Source organism: Natator depressus, chromosome 1 (genome assembly GCF_965152275.1).
Source record: "Natator depressus isolate rNatDep1 chromosome 1, rNatDep2.hap1, whole genome shotgun sequence".
Taxonomy (NCBI): Eukaryota; Metazoa; Chordata; order Testudines; family Cheloniidae; genus Natator; species Natator depressus.
This window is the reverse complement of record NC_134234.1, coordinates 62,792,254-62,810,328: the sequence shown is the minus strand read 5'-3', so window position 1 is coordinate 62,810,328 and position 18,075 is coordinate 62,792,254. Positions and strand designations below refer to the sequence as shown.

Genomic DNA, 18,075 nt, shown 5'->3' with positions numbered 1-18,075 from the left:
CCGCGCACTGACACGTGTAGCCCGGCGTTCAGGGGAGAAACGCCTGTACCCCCACCTCACGGAGGCTGGATTGGGGGTGCGCGGAGCTCCCGCCAGTGAGGCCCGCGGCGGGCGCGTGGGAGGCCCCGGCCCAGAGCTCTCTGGGACCGGCTGCGGACGCAGGGGGATAATCCAGCCCCGCCGGCGAGCCGCGTCCTTCCCTCTTCGCCGCCCCAGCGCGATAGCGGTAGCAGGGCGCTGCCGTGCCCCCTCCCACGCCCGCCTCCTTCCACGTCTGGCGGCGGCGCCGCGGCCGCTCCCCGGGGCACCGGCTATAAGAGGCTCCGGCTGGGGCTGGTGGCAGATGCTGGCGACACAAGGCGGCGGGAGCCTGCAGCCATGAAGTCCCCGCAAGCTAAGAGCGCGGCCGGCAAAGGTGAGCGCGGTCGGCCCGGGCGCTCGGCTGCAGCCCCCTCGCGAGAGCCGCCGTCGGGGCTGGCGGCAGGGGAGGAGGCGGCCGGCGCCGGGCTGCGGGGTCAGTGCTCTTCGCCTCCCGCCCCCAGGCCAGGCTGTCACAGGGGCCGGGCGGCGGGGCGCGCTCAGCGGTGCAACCCCCCGTTAGTGCCGGGAGCAGAGGCGGCCAAGACCCGACCCCGGCCCGCGACCGAGGCTCGGCTGCTCCTGGCTCCCTCCCTTTGCTAGGGTCTCTCTGCTCTCTGGGGTGGGGGCAGTCTCGCTGGGGGGAAACGGGGGTGCAGGGGCGCTGGAACAATTTGTGTGTGTGTGTGTGGGGGGGGTGCTGAGAGCCATGTAAACCCTGCGTATGATGGAAACCACTTCAAGCCGGGGGTGCTGCAGCCCCCTCCCTACCCCTAGTCCCAGCGCCTCTGTGGGGGTGTCGCCGGGGGGGGGCTCAGTCTCTCTCTGGGGGGATATGGGGGTGTCGCTGCGGGAGGGGTGGCTCGGTCTCCCTCTTGTGCTGCTCTCCGAGGGTCTGGGGGATTTTAAGGGTGTCGGTATTTCTCGTTAGGCTCCGGTGACGGTCTCCCTTGTGCTCTCCCGCCCGGCCCGGGCTCGGGCCCTGCCGCCCTGCGGGCGGATGCCGGGGAGCTGGCGGAGGTGCTGGGCGAGTTCGATGCCGTGATCGAAGACTTCTCCTCGCCCGTCAGCAAGCGCCACTTCCAGTACGAGGAGCACCTGGCGCGGATGAAGCGGCGGAGCAGCGCCAGCGTTAGCGACAGCAGCGGCATGAGCGACTCGGAGAGTGAGACACCCCCGCCCTTGCTCTGCCCTCCCGCACGCTTCCCTTTCCCCCGTCCCCTCCCTCCTGCGCAGCGGGCACGGGCAGCTGGCCCCCAGTTAGAGTCTCCTGCACCGCATCTGCAGGCAGTTCAGTGTTGCTTTGGCTAGCAAACCAGTTGTTTCACAGCTTATTCCTGGGGGAGGACCTTTCAGAGCTGACAGGTAAAAATAGCTTTGACTTCTAGACACTTGACAGCTCTCCCCACCCATCACAAAGCAAAACATTGCTTTTTTTTTTTTTTTTTTTTCCCTTCTGTCCTTGTATTTTGGTGTCTGGAACTTAGGTCTTTTCAGTAGCATTTGGGGAGACATTGTACCAGTTTCTATGATCTAAACTAAATGTACATTTCTTAAGAAACGGGTCTTATTGTTACAAAAGGCAGAGATTATCTAGCATTTTTTATACTGTTTACTTTTGTCCCCTGCTTGCCACAAATTAAAACTATTATGCATTTAATTGTGCTGTCTTCTCCAAGCGTCCTGCACGTGACTCTCCTTTGTTCCTTCCATCAAACAGTTTGTTGAAGGTGGCCTGCGGAGGATGTTTTTTAATTAATTTGTGTCCTTTTCCCCCCTCCCCCCATCCTTTTATGATACATAAAGAAATCCGGAAAGATTTATGTTTTTTTAAAATAATTTTCTTATTTTTTCCCTCACAAATATCAAGAATGTCAAGTCTGGTCTTCTCTGGTTTTGTTGTCTTGGAAGTCTCAGACATTTCTTGTTTAATTCTCACACCTTAACTGATCAATCATAAAGATGCAGACAAGGACAGATGCCCTTTTCTTTTCTCTTCTCCTCCTCCTCTCCCACCCCCCCCCCCCCCCCGGTTCCCTTAATGTTGATGATTGCTGGGGAGAATCTTGCTATGCTATACAAAAGTGAAAAGTCAAAGAGAATCACAATGGTACTTGGGGTGGATAAGGTCAGAGACTGGAAACTAAGGTGTCAGAGAAGGAAGAGTTCCCAGCTGGCTGGTAGAAGACTATAGAGGCACTCAATTTTTTTAGAAGCCAAAGAAAACTCTAGTCCATTCTAGCAGGAAGACTCCTGATGACTTCATCATCTTGTAGCTAACTAAATATTTACTAAACAAGAATGTTGTATTAAAAGTATTTTCACAAGAGCTTTATAGAAATACTGGAAACCACTTCCTCCTCTCCCTTCAGTGAATGGTGCTGTTTTCTAGTTTTGGAGGTTGCTGTTTTAAAGATAATTTAAATCACAAGTTCCAGTTTGAGGCAAAACGTTATTTGCAGAGTGCAGAAAAAGTGCTAGTTGTACAAAGGAGTATTAAATTTAATACAGATAGCATACATACAAGCAAAAGATATGGAATCAAGAATGTCCAAAAGCAAGGTAATTGAGCAATAAAGTTTAGCATACATTTGTTAGTGCTCTGATTTTTTGTTCAAATTTCTTTAAAAAATTATATTTTGGTGGTTGTTTGTCAAGAAGAGTGTACCAAAATTAATAGTAATTAGGAGGACTGAAAGAACCTGCTTTTCCATTAAAAAGCCATGGAATCAATCTTTAAGTTGTCATAAGTAAATTTTAAAAAAAATCACACAACCAAAACCTATTTTTCTAAATTGCTAACTTCCTCTCCTCAAAAAAATTCTATAGAATTTGCCTTATAAAAACTTTCTGATTTTCAGTGATTTCTAGTAATGAAACTGTTTCTTTCACTAAAATGGTAAATTGTGACCAGATACTTAACCTAATATAATATTAACAACAAAGGGGAAGGAACACAAGCCAAACTAGGGAAAGAATGGGTTAAAGACGATTTAGACAAGTCAGTTGTAGTCATGTTGTCAGGACCTGATTAAATGAATCCTAGGGTACTTGAGGAACTAGCTGACACGGCTGTTACTCTGAATCTTGGAACTGTTAATGATTCTCTTTAAGAAAACATGGAGCATGGGTGAGGTCCCAAGAGGACGGGAGAAGGGCAAACATAGTACCTGTCTTTAAAAAGGGGGTGCAGGGTGGGGAACCAGTCAGCCTAATGTCAACACCTGGAAAGATACTGGAACAAATGATTAAACAATCAATTTGTAAGCACCTAGAGGATAATAGGTTATAACAGTGGGTTCTCAAACTTTTGTAATGGTGACCCCTTTCACCTTTGAGTGTGACCCTCCCCCCCCTTATAAATTAAAACTCTCTTTTTTTATATATTTAACACCATTATAAATGCTGGAGGCAAAATGGGATTTAGGGTGGAGGTTGACAGCTTGTGACCCCCTGTGTAAGAACCTTGTGACCCTCTAAGGGGTTTTAACCCCCAGTTTGAGAACCCCTGGGTTAAATTAATAGCCAACATGACTTTGTCAAGAAAAAATCATGCCAAACCAACGTAATTCCCTTCTTTGACAGGGTTACTGGCCTTGTGGATGGGGGGGAAGCTGTAAATGTTACATATCTTGATTTTAGTAAGGCTTTTGACACAGTCCCACATGACAATCTCACAAGCAAACTAGGGAAATGAGGTCTAGGTGAAATTACTATAAGGTGGGATCAAAACTAGTTGAAAGACTGTACTTGAAGTAGTAATCAATGGTTTGCTGACAAATAAGGGAGCATATCTAGTGGAATTGTACGGGGTCTGTTACTACTCAGTATTGTCATTAACATCTGATAACGAGTGGAAAGTATGCTTATATAATTTGTGATAACACCAAGCTGGGAGGGGTTGGAAGCACTTTGAAGGACAGGATTAGAATTCAAAATGACCTTGGCAAGTTGCAGAATTGGTCTGAAATCCACAAGATTAAATTCAATAAAGACAAATGCGAAGTATTACACTTAAGTAGAAAAAAAATCAAATAGAGAGTTATAAAATGGGGAATAATTGGCTAGGTAGCAGTACTGAAGAAAAGGATCTGGGGCTTATAGCAGACACAAACTGAATATGAGTCAACAATGTGATGCAGTTGCAAAAAAGGCTAATATCAATCTGGGGTATATTAGCAAGTGTCTTGTATGTAAGACACGTGAGCTAATTGTCCTGTCCTTGGCACTGGTGAGGCCTCTGCTGGAGTACTGTGTACAGTTCTGGAAACCACAGTTTAAGAAAGACATGAATGAATTTGAGAGTCCAGAAGAAAGCAACAAAAATAATAAAAAGTTTAGAAAACTTGACCTGTGAGGAAAGGTTAAAAAAGCTGGACGTGTTTAGTCTTGAGAAAAGAAGACTGAGGGACCTGATAAATCTTCAAATATATTAAGGGCTGTTATAAAGAGGATGATCAATTGTTTTCCATGTCCACTGAAGATAGGACAAGAACTAATGCGCTTAATTTTCAGAAAGAGAGAGTTAGGTTAGATATTAGGATAAAACTTTCTAATGATAAGGATAGTTAAGCTTGCCAGGGAGATTGTAGAATCCCCATTTTGAAGGTTTTTAAGAACAGGTTCCACAAATACCTGTAAGAGATGCTTTAGTTATATTCCTCAGTGCAGGGGGCTGGACTAGATGACCTCTTGAGCTCCTCTCCAGTTCTACATTTCAATGATTCATTCATGCTTTGCATCATCAGTTTGTCAATATGATAGTTTTGTATATGAGTTTGTTTTTATTTAACACTTTAAAATGTTAGCAATATATTCTTCATAACAGTTAGGCTATTGGTTATATTATAAAGGTATTTCCTTCAATCAGTTAGGGTGTAGATATTGCTGATGGGACACTTAAAATACATATAGATTACCACAATGATTTCATATACTTCCATTTGTATTAAAGCATCAGGTCTGAGCTGTATATACTGCACTCTCTCTCGCTTTCTTTTTTTAAGCTGCTGAAGTCTGTGAGTAGTTTGATCTATAAGCCTGTGTCTACTGCTGAGTCTTCTGGCAATAGTTTCCCATCCTTAATAACAATGGTGCAGTTCCACCATTAATAGTCATAGTAGGAGCCCTACTTTAGACAGTTTCTGAAGTCTCCAGCATTTTGAATACAATGTAATCTAACCATGTTCTGATCAAATTTAAAAGACCCCAGTGTTAAAACACTGGTAGCTCATAGCGGCAGGAGCCTTGTCCACACTAGCATTCTCACTATTTTTACTACCCATTAAATACCCCAGTGCTAGAGTTAAGCTAACTTTGGTACAAAAAATTAGTTAAATCTTTAATCTTTAATCCATAAAAAAAAAAAATTCTCTGCCATTTTCAGATTTATTGCAAGCCTGTAGTCAGGTAGTTCAGTTTACTTAGAGACCTGTCTATACTGGTATGTCCTGCCTGGATTCTTTTTCCTTGACTCTCTAATCTAGTTCTCGTAAAAATACTCAGCAAAACTTGCTTCTCTTTCTGAAGACATCATTTAATATAGTAAATCCCTCTCCAAACCTCCCTGTATCATTTTGGTGAAATCAGAGACAAATGGCAGTTTTTAATAAAGAGGGTCTTTCATATCAGAGAGAGGCTCAAATATCAGATGTAAAGATAAATCCAGTTACACTCCCCTTGTCTTTCATAACTCCTCTTACTATGTGTGTTACTTTCCAAGCTATTTCTATTCAAACACAGGCTTCTTCCCTCAGCCCAGCTTCTCGTCCAACTTAATCTTTTAGTGAAGTTGTAGTGACCTCACTATTCCTGTGGCAACACTTGTGTTAAATGTAGCTGGGCTGTGTGGGGACAAATTCTTAAAACACAAATCTGCAACAACAGCAAAAGAAATGCTGACTGTTTTTTCTGAAAACTGCTTTTGCTGAAAAGTGTAATTCATATAAACTCTCTCATCTTCATAAATCTGTCAATTCCAGAGCCATTACTCTGTGTATAAGAGCTACAGGATCATGTTTTTATGGTGTGATCCTACAAGTGCTTGCTATGGGCCATTGTACCACGAATAAGGTTAAGATTTTGTCACAGTTATTTTTAGTAAAACTCCAAGACAGGTTGCAGGCAATAAACAAAAATTCACAGAAGCCTGCGACCTGTCCGTGACTTTTACTAAAAATAATGGGGGGCAGGGGGGAGCCCAACATAGCTGACAGCTGCAGGGCTCGCAGCTCATAGCTCTGGGGTTCCCGCCTACTGCTAAGAGTTGCGCGGCCCCTGCTGCCCACGGTGGCTGATGGCTCCAGCCCCAAGGCACGGGGCTGAAGCAGAAAATGTCACAGAGATCTCTGAAAGTTACAGAATCCATGACCTCTGTGACAAAATCTTATCCTTATCCATGAACCACAGTTGGCTTACACCAAGATATAAGCAAAAGGGCCACTGATTTTTGTGTACTTCGGTTTTGGGGTGCCTAACGTGAGACATCTTGGGTCTGATTGTCAAAGGTACTGAGCCACTACAAGTACTCAGCACGCACAGGCTGGGCATACCAAAGCTGAGTTATCCAAAATCAGTGGCACTTCTCAAAAATTGTGAGTCTATTAGTAAGTGTTTGCTAGGGTCAGGCTCAAAGATGGAAAAAGACACAATGTAGTTACAGCAATTTTTGCACTATTGATCTACTTTAACATTCAATGTACCTGGCAACAAATATCCTCCTCTGAAAACTACTGTTTTGTAGTAGGGTGTGCAAATCCCTTCCTCTTTCTAGAGCTTCTGCCAGCAGGATAAGCCACTTTCCTTTTGTAAAAGCTTGCATTTCAGCTCTTACCCATAATGTCTTGCTAAGACAGAAAGCAATCCTTTATACATTGCTTCTGTCTGAAAAGTCCCCTTTTAAGGAAATGGACACCAAAGGGGCTAATTGAAGATCTTATACCGTATACGGGAGGCTTCTTGAAAACTTTAGAGTCCAAAGATATTTCCCTGTCTAGAAAATTCTCCCATTTTGTGATCTTTGTCATGTTACTTTAGATAGCATGGTCTTTGGCGCAAGGTTTGTCTCTAACTATGACTATGTACGGCACCTAGAACAATGGACTCTAGAGCCTACTATAATACAAAGAATTCTGACCTGAATAAACGTTAATCAAGATCTTAGGCCTGGATCCACAAAGGGACTTAGGCACATAAAGTCCCAGTTTTAACTTAACTGGGTCTGTGCTGGCACTCATTACACATCTGGTGGCTTAGTGCCGTATCAAAACTCAATTCTTTATTCCCCATAGTAATAAAGGGGACAAATATTGACTAGTTGCTGAACTACTGGGATAAATAGTGCCTACATGTTTCGGCTGAAGCCCTCAGTGGGGTCAAAGTACAAGTATAAAAGCTCCAGGCATTAGGTGGTAGTTCTTGTAAAGTTGGTACTTACAGTAAAACTTCTAAGGCCAGGTCTACCCTACAGACTTTTTTCAGCATAACTCTGTTGGTCATGGGGAGGATGATACGTGATCTGTGACTGATATAGCTGTGCCAGCAATAGCTCCTAGGGTAGATCCAGTTATACGAATAGAACTGCTTTTTTGGCTGGTATCTGGTATAGTTTGTTTCACATCGTGGTTGGGTGGGAATGGAATAAACTATGCTGGCAAAAACACAATTTGGCTGGTATAAGCTGCATCCACACTAAGAGTTCTTTGCCAGTACAATACACCACTATTGCTATATAGGCAAAATCTAATGCAGACCTTGCCTATCTCTCCTTTCATTTTGCTTCTTTTAAAGTCTTGACCTTAATTAGGAGCTTGAGAATAGAAATGTTTCACCATAACTATAGCATTTTATGCACCCAAAAAAAAACACTTTTTACAATATAAACCATAATCCGCTATCCCGCTCTGGCTACAATGTTGTAACTTGATATCATTCTTGACTTAGGGAGTAAACTTCTTTGTCAATCAACTCTTAGCTTTCAAAATCAAATCCCACTCATGCTGCTGTAGCTTTATTTATTTTATCATTTTAAACCCAGTTAATAATGCTGTATTCATCATGAAAAGCCAGCATTCATTAGCAATCCTGCAGTAACAAACCGGTATGTGGATATGGTAGAGAAAAATATTCTAAAGAAATAGTTTGTTGCCTCAAACCTACAACAAGATATTACAATCAGCAGAGAGCAATAAAATGACTAATGAAAAATACCTTATCACTTCTGGGTTTGTTCTGCCCTGCACTTGCCCCTCCTGCATACCACTTTCTTTTACTTTCACTATTTTTGCTCTAGGAAAAAGAATCATCATTAAACAAGAGAAGGTTTAAAGTAAAAATACTGCCTCACAACTAGCAAGATTGATGGGGACTATATGGGAAACATGTAATGAGAAACCATGATACACACTAAAAATTACAGCTGCTGGTTTCCCATGATCCCTTCTTGGTATCTTCCAGCCAAAGAGTTAAAGGAGATTTGGAGCACTTCAAATCTTCAAGCCCAGGTTGTGCAAGCTGTCTCAGGCTGTGCCTCCCACCTTTTTTTATTTTGTTTTGGTTTTTTTGTTTAGAGTGTCAGCAAGTGGAGCAGAAGGCTGATAGAGTAAACAATGCAGTAAAGTGTGAGCACGTTTATGTCCAAAGTAAATAGTGCTCTCTCTGGTTGTGACAGCTCTATTTCTTCCAAGACTTTTAACATTCATTTTTAACTGCAGCATTAGAACTATTTAAGTATTTGACTTCTTGATTTTTTCTTTTTTTTAAAAATGGACTTCTAAAGCAGTGCTACTCAGAGTGGTGGTCCACGGCATCGGCTGCTGGGCTGCGCGCACATTGGAAAAAAAATTGCCGGCCCCCCACATCAGATAGCTTGAGAAGAAGAAGTGATCTAGAGCACTTAATGTTAAGTAGGAGTTGAGCTGTGCAATCTGTGAGTAAAAGTTCCGAGCCTTTGAAGAATAATAAATATATGATTTAAAGAGGCTTTAAAATGAAGCTTTAAAATTTCCCCTGTGAAAATTTTAGGGATGAGATTTTCAAAAATGTTCAGTGTTGGTAAAAAGTCCCCTTGATTTCAATGGGAGCAACGCTAGGCCAACACTAAACACTTTTGAAAATCTTGCCCTAAGTTGGGTCTTCTAGAATACTATGATGAATATTTTAATAAAATATTTGCATATATCATTGCCTGTTTTAAAAGGGAAGGTCTGAAGATTTCCTTTTTCAGCTAATTACTATCCAGAAAGTTTCAATTGTTTAGCTCATGGAAATATTGTATATTTACATGGCCTTGCAGTGGGTTTTATGCTTTGAGATTTAACACTGTTCTGGGACAGCAAAGGCCAGTGAGAACCATTAATTATTTCACCAAAGTACAACCCACCCATCTTTACTCCAAACCCTTCATTTTGTAGCTATTTCTTCATCCTATTCTAAGTATATCAACTGAACAGACTGACTTGGGTTCAGCTGGCAGCTTTATAAAATGGCAAAGGCTTTTACCGGGTTACTTCTTAAAAGATAGTCACTCAGGGATCATAATTTAACAAACACTGGTTTGCCAGAGGAATAAAACTAGAAAGCCATAATAATAATAATAAATTAGTGATAAGACTGTTGTAACAGCTAGGAGTGTGTGGCATGGGTAGGGGCATCCATGTGCCAAACTTTGACATCAGCCTCTAGCTAGTGGGTATCAGGATGCGTTGGGAGTGTTGCTTCTAGGATGGTGGTGGTGGTGAGGATTTTAAGGCTTACACCCTTTCTGGAGTGTGTCTTTTGAACGATGCACAAAATACACAAACTGCCCTGGACAGGATGTTTAGAGGAGGGCAAAGATTGAAGCTTCATTGTTCCAGCCATTTCTCTATCCTACATCCAGACTAAACCAAGGCTGATATTTCATAACATAAAAATAATACATAACAAATGGAAGAAATGGGAAGTTGATTGTAATAAATATAAATCAGAAGCTTAGAATTGTAGAAAGTTTATAAGAGAAGCAAAGGGACACAAGGACAAATCTATGGCCTGCAGAGTGAAGGATCATAAGAAGGAGTTAAGTATATTAGGAACAAAAAAAAATCGTAACAATGGTATTGGTCCATTACTAGATGGAAATGGTAGAATCATCAATAATAATGCAGAAAAGGCTGAAGTGATCAATAAATTTTTCTGTTCTGTATTTGGGGGAAAAAACAGATGATATATCATATGATTATGATAACACTTTTTCCATTCCCTACTATCTCAGGAGGATGTTAAATAGTAGCTACTAAAATTAGACATTTTTAAATCAGAAGGTCCAGGTAACTTATCTGAACAAGAGTTTTAAGGGAGCTGCCTGATGAGCTGGCCGGATTCTATTGTTGATTTTCAATAAGTCTTAGAACACTGGGGAAGTTGCACAAAACTGGAAGAAAGCTAGTGTGCCAACATTTTAAAAGGGTAAATGGGATGACACAGGTTAATTATAGGCCTGTCAGTCTGACATCAGTCCAAGGCAAGAGAATGGAGTGGCTGATATGGGACTCAATTAATAAAGAATTAAAGGAGGGTAATATAATTAATGCCAATCAACATGGGTTTATGAAAAATAGATCTTGTCAAACTAACTTGATATCTTTTTTTTCATTGAGATTACTAGTTTGGTTGATAACGGTAATAGTGTTGATGTAATATACCCAGACTTCTCTACTGCATTTGACTTGGTACACATGACATTTTTATTAAAAATCTAGAAGTGTGTAAAATTAACATGGCACACATTAAATGGATTAAAAACTGGCTAACACGATGGGTCTCAAAATGTAATTGTGGACAGGGAATCATTATCAAGCAGTGTGTTTCCAGCAGGCTGCAATATGGATCGGTTCTTGGCCCTAGGCTATTTAGCATTTTTATCATTGACATGGGAGAACACACAAAATCATCACTGATAAAGTTTGAAGATGATACAAAAATTGGCGGAGTCATAAATAATGAAAAGGACAGGTTACTGTTGCAGGATATCTGGTAAACTGGGTGCAAACAAACATGTGTTTTTAATATGATCAAATATAAATGTATACATCTAGACACAAAGAATGTAGGCCATATTTAAGGGATGGGGACTCTATCCTAAGGAGTGGGGACTCTGTAAAAGATTTGGAGGTTATCGTGGATAATCAGCTGAACCTGAGCTCTGTGTGATGCTGTGGGCAGAAGGGCTAATGCAATCCTTGGATACTGTAGTGGGGTGTACTAGACCCTTTAAGAATAAAGGGGTCCAGAAGGCCCCATTCCAGGTCTTGGAATGAACAAAAGTCCAGAAAATAGCATGGTCGTGGAAGAGAGGAAGCTGTCTTGGGGATTTATGAGTTGGATCCTGGGCGGGAGGTGGAGGGCAGGGGGCAGAAACCCCAGGACACCGTTCCTTTAAGGGCCCAGGATCAGGAGCCATGTAGTGTAGGGTGGAGCAGGGCTCCTCTCTCTTCCAGCCAGTCGAAAGGAGCTCTGTGGGGGTGTGCAGTATATAGACTGTCTTCTTCCTCAGAACAAGGGAGACCCTGACAGGAGAAGGAAGCCAAACCAAATGGGCTGAGTTCCAGTGAAAAAGTGCTAGGACTTGTGGCTTTAGGTGGAGCAGACTGACGGAGGAAGAGCTCTGGGTGTAGCAGCAGAACCAGAGCTAAATATGAACTGTTGAATTACATAAGAATGGCCATCTGGGGTCAGACCAATGGTCCATCTAGCTCAGTATCCTGTCTTCCAACAGTGGCTGATGCCAGATGCTTCAGGGGGATGAACAGAACACGGCAATTATCAAGTGATCCATCCCATCATTCAGTCTCAGCCTCTGGCAGTCAGAGACTTAGGGACATCCAGAGCATGGGGTTGCATCCCTGACCACCTTGGCTAGTAGCCACTGATGGATCTATCCTCCATGAACTTATCTAATTATATTTTGTACCAGCTATACTTTTGGCCTTCGTAACATCCCTGGCAATGAATTCCACAGGTTGACACTGTGTTGTGTGAAGAAGTACTTCCTTTTGTTTGTTTTAAACCTGCTTCCTATTAATTTCTTTGGGTGACCCTTGGTTCTTGTGTTACGTGAAGGGGTAAATAACACTTACTTTCTCCACACTGTTCATGCTTTTATAGACCTCTATCATATCCCCCGTTAGTCTTCTCTTTTCCAAGCTGAAAAGTCCCAGTCTTTTTAATCTCTCTTCATATGAAAACTATTCTATATCCTTAATCATTTCTGTGACCCTTCTCTGTACCTTTTCCAATTCCAATACATCTTTTTTGAGATGGGGTGACCAGAAAGGCACATATTCAGGGTGTGGGCATACCATGGATTTATATAGTATGATATTTTCTGTCTTATTCTCTATCCCTTTCCTAATGATTCCTAACATTGTTAGCTTTTTGACTGCCAGTGCACCTTGAGCAGATATTTTCAGAGAATTATCCACAGTGACTCCAAGAGCTCTTTCTTGAGTGGTAACTGCTAATTTAGACCCAAGCATTTTGTATGTATATTTGGGATTGTTTTCCAATGTTTTTTTACTTTGCAGTTATCAACATTGAATTTCATCTGCCATTTTATTGCCCAGTCACCCAGTTTTGTGAGATCCCTTTGTAACTCCTCACAGTCTGCTTTGGACTTAACTATTTTGAGTGGTTTTGTACCATCTGCAAACTTTGCCACCTCACTGTTTATTCCTTTTTCCAGATCATTTATGAATATAATATATTGAACAGCATTGGTTCCAGTACAGATCTGTGAGGGAGTCTGCTACTTACCTCTCTCCACTGTGAAAATTGACCATTTATTCCTCTCCCTTGTTTCCTATCTTTTAACCAGTTACTATCCATGAGAGGACCTTCCCTTTTATCCAATGACAGCTTACTTTGCTTAAGAACCTTTGGTAAGGGACCATGTCAAATGCTTTCTGAAAGTCCAAATACATTGTATCCACTGGATCACTCTTTTCCACATGTTTGTTGACCCCCTTAAAGAATTCTAGTAGAATTCTGAGTATGAACTTGATTTTGGGGAGTCATTGAGGAGTGTTTGGATTATTTTGTGATTAAGGACTCTGAAGACTGTGTGAACTCTATTTGATGTTAAACCATCCCCAGTGAGGGGTGCTGTGAGCCACAACAGAAACTGTGTGAAATGCTTAAGGGGCCTGCAAGAGGAGGCTAACAAGGTCAGGATGCCTGCAAAGTGATTGTGACAGATCTCTGGGTACCCAGGACTGTGGGTCACCTTGTTAGTCCCTGCTCCAACATGAGGGATTAGTAACAGGGTATCAGCCCCCTAACACCACCAGCCTTTCAGCCACTCAAGCGCTCTCCATTGGGCTATGCTAGTCATGTCTATGCCTTGTGGGTTAACAAGAGCTTTCTATAGATACCTTTCATGATACCCCCTGTGGATAAATACTCTGCAAGCCATGTTTGGTGTAGTGAGTTTGTCATGTCTGAGACAAAAGTTGTTTACAAAGAACAGGGGACCCTTTGCCAAGGGGTGTCTGTGTCACAGTGACCAGTGCTCAGTAAGTGGCTATTCTGCTATAGATACATAAACACGGGAATCCCAAGTAGGAGTAGAGAGGTTATTTTACCTCTGTGTTTGGCACTGGTGTGACTGCTGCTGGAATACCTCGTCCAGTTCTGGTGTCCACAATTCAAGAAGGGTGTTGAAAAATAGGAGAAGGTTCAGAAAAGAGTCACAAGAATGATTAATTAGAAAATATGCCTGATAGGAGCTCAGTGTATTTAGCTTAACAAAGAGAAGGTTAGGGAGTGACTTGATTATAGTTTAAACTAAGCATCTATATGGGGAACAAATATGTCATCATGGGCTCTTCAGTCTAGCAGAGAAAGGTGTAAAACACAGTCCAATGGTTAGAAGGTGAAGTTAGACAAATTCAGGCTGAAAATAACAGTGAAAGTAACTGACCATTGGAAGGTTTCAGAGTAACAGCCGTTAGTCTGTATTTGCAAAAAGAAAAGGAGTACTTGTGGCACCTTCGAGACTAACCAATTTATAAATAAATTGGTTAGTCTCGAAGGTGCCACAAGTACTCCTTTTCTTTTGACCATTGGAACAATTTACCAAGGGATGTAGTGGATTCTCCATCACTGACCATTTGTAAATCAAAATTGGATGTTTTTCTCAAAGCTATGCTCTAGGAATTATTTTGGGGAAGTTGTTATACAGGAGGTCAGACTAGATGGTCACAATGGTTCCTTCTGACCTTGGAATCTGAATCAACACAAGTGAGTATTGGAAGTATTCTTTTAACAATGCTTTGCCTAAAATGGCTAGCGTGGTTTTTAAGGTAGGAGAAATGTACTCATCTCGCCAATAACTTGATTTTCCACCAGTGAATGGGCAAGTGTATTTTCGCCTACTGAGAATGATAAAACTTGAACTCTGTAAATGGAGAAACAAGCCATGATAGTACTTGAGATAACTGGAGGATGACCATTCCATTTTGTGGCAACTTTTTAGGTTTAAAATTTTTTGCTTTTGCTCTGCTTGGGAATAAAAACAAAACCCTTTAAAGGTTTCTGCAAAATCTCTCTTTGCGCTGGACCCCAAACTCTTAAAGCTTTGTAGAAACCAATACATCTCCATGAAACAGCATATTTTAGTGAAAATGTTCCAACTAGCTCTAGTTAGTAACCATTACAGAATGGGTTGTCAGTACTTTGACTGCTTGGAAAATGGGAAGAGAGAGAACCACAGTAATTGTTTTATAATTTATCAATCAAAGAGGGTTGTTAAAAATTCAGATCAGTATATACTTATAAAGAAAAATAATTGTGTGAATAGCTCTAGATCAATTTACAGACTACTAAAGCTAGTGCTAAATTAAAGCTTGTTTAATTTATTTAAGTTGCCCTTGCAAGTATTCAGCAAAAGGGGCATGTTATTTGATCTAGTTACCTATAAACTGAACAGAAGCTTGTGAGTTGACATGCTTTAAGCCCTGGTTTGAAATATAGCATCCTCTATCATTTTATGTGGTGAAAAGGGTACTACAATGAGGACTGTTTGAAAAATACATATCTCATTCAATTCAGCTGGTTCTAAAAGCTTTAAAACAGAAAATTGCTTGAAATTAGTTGTGTTCTTTCCAATTGTAGTGTACTGAAAGGATTGGTATTTAGGCATTCTTCTTCACCAGCGTGTCAATGGACAAGACTCTTGGCCTCAGCGCTGTTTATTTGAGCTGCTGTGAGTTGTTTGACTTTATTATAATGCTGGTGTTTATGCTGCCATAGTTAAAGTTGTCTGTATCTTCCATTGTTAATATCCTATTCATGGGGCACGTAACTCGGCTATAAAGATGTTGTTTTAGTTGAAACTTGGTCTACAGGCTGTTCTCAGGAGGAAACATGTAATGTTTTTAAATGTGACTTACAATCTATTGGGCCTTACTTGATGTACAGTACAACACCAGGAAGACTCACATAGTTAGAGGAGCAATGTCAATTGGAATTTTTTTTAGATTGGATAGCTTTAAAAAAGGTGTCGGATGGACCACCTTTTAAATGGTGCATTTAGAATTTTGCTGCAAGCATCTCAGAACTCTTTTCTAATCACAGCTGTGACATTTCAGGTGGATTGCATTTGATTTGGCAAAGTTGGGGTGGAAGTATAGGAGTGAAGAAGTCAAACTGGGATCATAAAAGAGGGCTAGAGATGAGCAACCCTTCTGAAGTGAAGGCTCTGGGGATGATCCAGGGTCAAGAGAGGAATTTTTACTTCAGCTCCTGCGAGGCTGCAGTTTTAGGTGTGGCAGGTAAAGCACTTCTGTGAGGGTCGCCCAGGCACAGTGAGTGTCTGGCCATTGCAGGAACTGACTCCTGGCAGGAGAGGCACTGCTTGGAGCAGAGAGAGCCAGGCAAGCCCCTGGGCAGAGGGTATTATCCTCTAGCAGGGAGGAATATGCAGAAGAACATCGTCTTTACTTATTTTCTTTTTCAGTTTAAAAAAAAAAAAGAAGAAAATAATTATAAGTCTACTAGATGTGGGGGGGATGCTCCCAGACAGGGAAGGAAAGTAAAGTTCTTTTCCTTTTTCTCTTTTCTTTTTAAACCAAAGGAATAAAATAAAACACTAGCCTGAGTACTTTTAGGGAGAACAAAGGTAACAAAACAAACACTACTTATGCTCATGACACAGATAAGGAAGGGACAACTGCTCATTCGTCAGAGGCCAAAGGCAATAGAAGGGGTACACAGAAGAATTCTTCTTCGAGTAGTGTCCCTATGGGTGCTCCACTTTAGGGGTCTGTGTGCCCCTGCACCTCTAATCGGAGATTTTTGGTAGCAGTGTCCCATTGAGCTCCCGCATGTGCTCTCCCTCCCTTGTGGTCTGCCTTGAGGCTATTTAGCACTGCACAGGCGAACCCCCCTCGCTTCCTTCTCTATCGCCTTTGGCCTCTGACAGAACCGAGCAGTTGTCCCTTCCTTATCTGTGTTATTAGCATACGTAATGTTTGTTTTGTTACCTTTGTTCTCCCTAAAAGTACTCAGGCTAGTGTTTTTTGTTTTATTTTATTCCTTTGGTTTAACAAGAAAAGAGAAAAAGGAAAATAACTTCACTTTCCTTCCCTGTCTGGGGGCATTCCCCCCTTCCCCCCCGCCGGCATCTAGTAGACTTATAATTATTTTCTTTTTCAGGTGTGTGTGGTTTTTTTTTTTTTTTTTTTTTAAGAGGACAATGTTCTTCTGCATATTCCTCCCTGCTAGAGGATGACACACCCTGCCCAGGGGCTTGCCTGGCTCTCTCTGCTCCAAGCGGTGCCTCTCCTGCCAGGAGTCAGTTCCTGTAATGGCGAGACACTCACTGTGCCTGGGAGACCCTCACAGAAGTGCTTTACCTGCCACACCTAAAACTGCAGCCTCACAGGAGCTGGGAGCTGAAGTAAAAATTCCTCCCTATAGAGAAAACACTTCAGTCTGCAGGGGACTCTGGTGGGCGTTGACCTTCAAAAGGGGTCTAGTCGTGAAGAGGAGAAAAGAGAGAGAGAGAGAGAGAAAGAAGAAGCAGCCACCATCAGACTCCCCCTGGAAAGGCTCCTCCGAGCAACTGGCCAGTCAGAGGGGTGTTCCCCAGTGTGGCCATCTCCGCACCCATCCTGAGCACCTGGCCAGCCAGTGGGACTCCCCAGAGTGGGCACTGTTCCGCAGGAAGCTCTGGAAGCTGAAACCTGAGAAGGGGCTTCCTGCTGTGAGCTCTGCCCTGCTCTGAGCTCTGCTCTCCCCACCGACAAGGGGCTTCTGTAAGCTCTGTGCTGCGCTGGGCAACTACTGCACCAAGAGGGCACAGTTACCGTACCACCTCTAAAAGAGTGACACAGAGAAGCCCTGCTGTCAGCTCTGCTTCGGCACCCAGACACCAGAGGCTTCCACCCTCATGCTCTGAGGCAACAGTACTGTCCCCTAAGGAGAGGGGACAGTTACCGTACCATCTCTAAAAGAGCGGCATAGAGAAACCCTTTGGTACCAGATGCAACAAAACTCCCATCTAGGAAGTGTTCTGCACCTTCCCAACCATTGATACCGACTACAGACACTCCTCTGGGGTTCCGGATGAGCCCATGGTAACACAGGTGCTCTGATACTCTGGAGACCTGTGGTCTCAGTACTCAGGGAGAGACCATTACCATACCGTCTCTAAAAAAGTGGCACCAACAAACTTTTTGTACTGGGCAAAACTCTCATTTAGGGAGTGCTCTGCCCAACTATCAGTACTGACAATGTATCATGGACCCTCCTCTGTGGTACCAAATGAACTCATGGTCCTCCAGGGTACCAGAGCTCATGCAGACCCGATGATTGGGGAAGAACCACAATCCCCATTACTTGGTACCAGGACCCCAGTATCGAGCACATCCCAGCACCCAGAATCGCTCTTAGCACTGGGCTGTATACTGCCAATACCCCAGTCAGCGGCACCTTTACCCATTGATGAATCTGACACTGGCC

General features: G+C 42.7%; 1 protein-coding gene across 1 annotated transcript in view; it reads left to right on the top strand.

Moving 5' to 3' along the window:
* The first annotated feature begins 248 nt into the window (after nt 1–248).
* The window catches only part of RGCC (regulator of cell cycle), a 32,740-nt gene continuing 14,913 nt past the window's right edge, over nt 249–18,075 (top strand). Inside the window, exons 1-2 of the mRNA XM_074943935.1 lie at nt 249–415; nt 1,010–1,243. Coding sequence (XP_074800036.1) covers nt 379–415; nt 1,010–1,243 — 271 coding nt within the window. The 5' untranslated portion in view covers nt 249–378. The remainder of the gene's footprint in view (nt 416–1,009; nt 1,244–18,075) is intronic.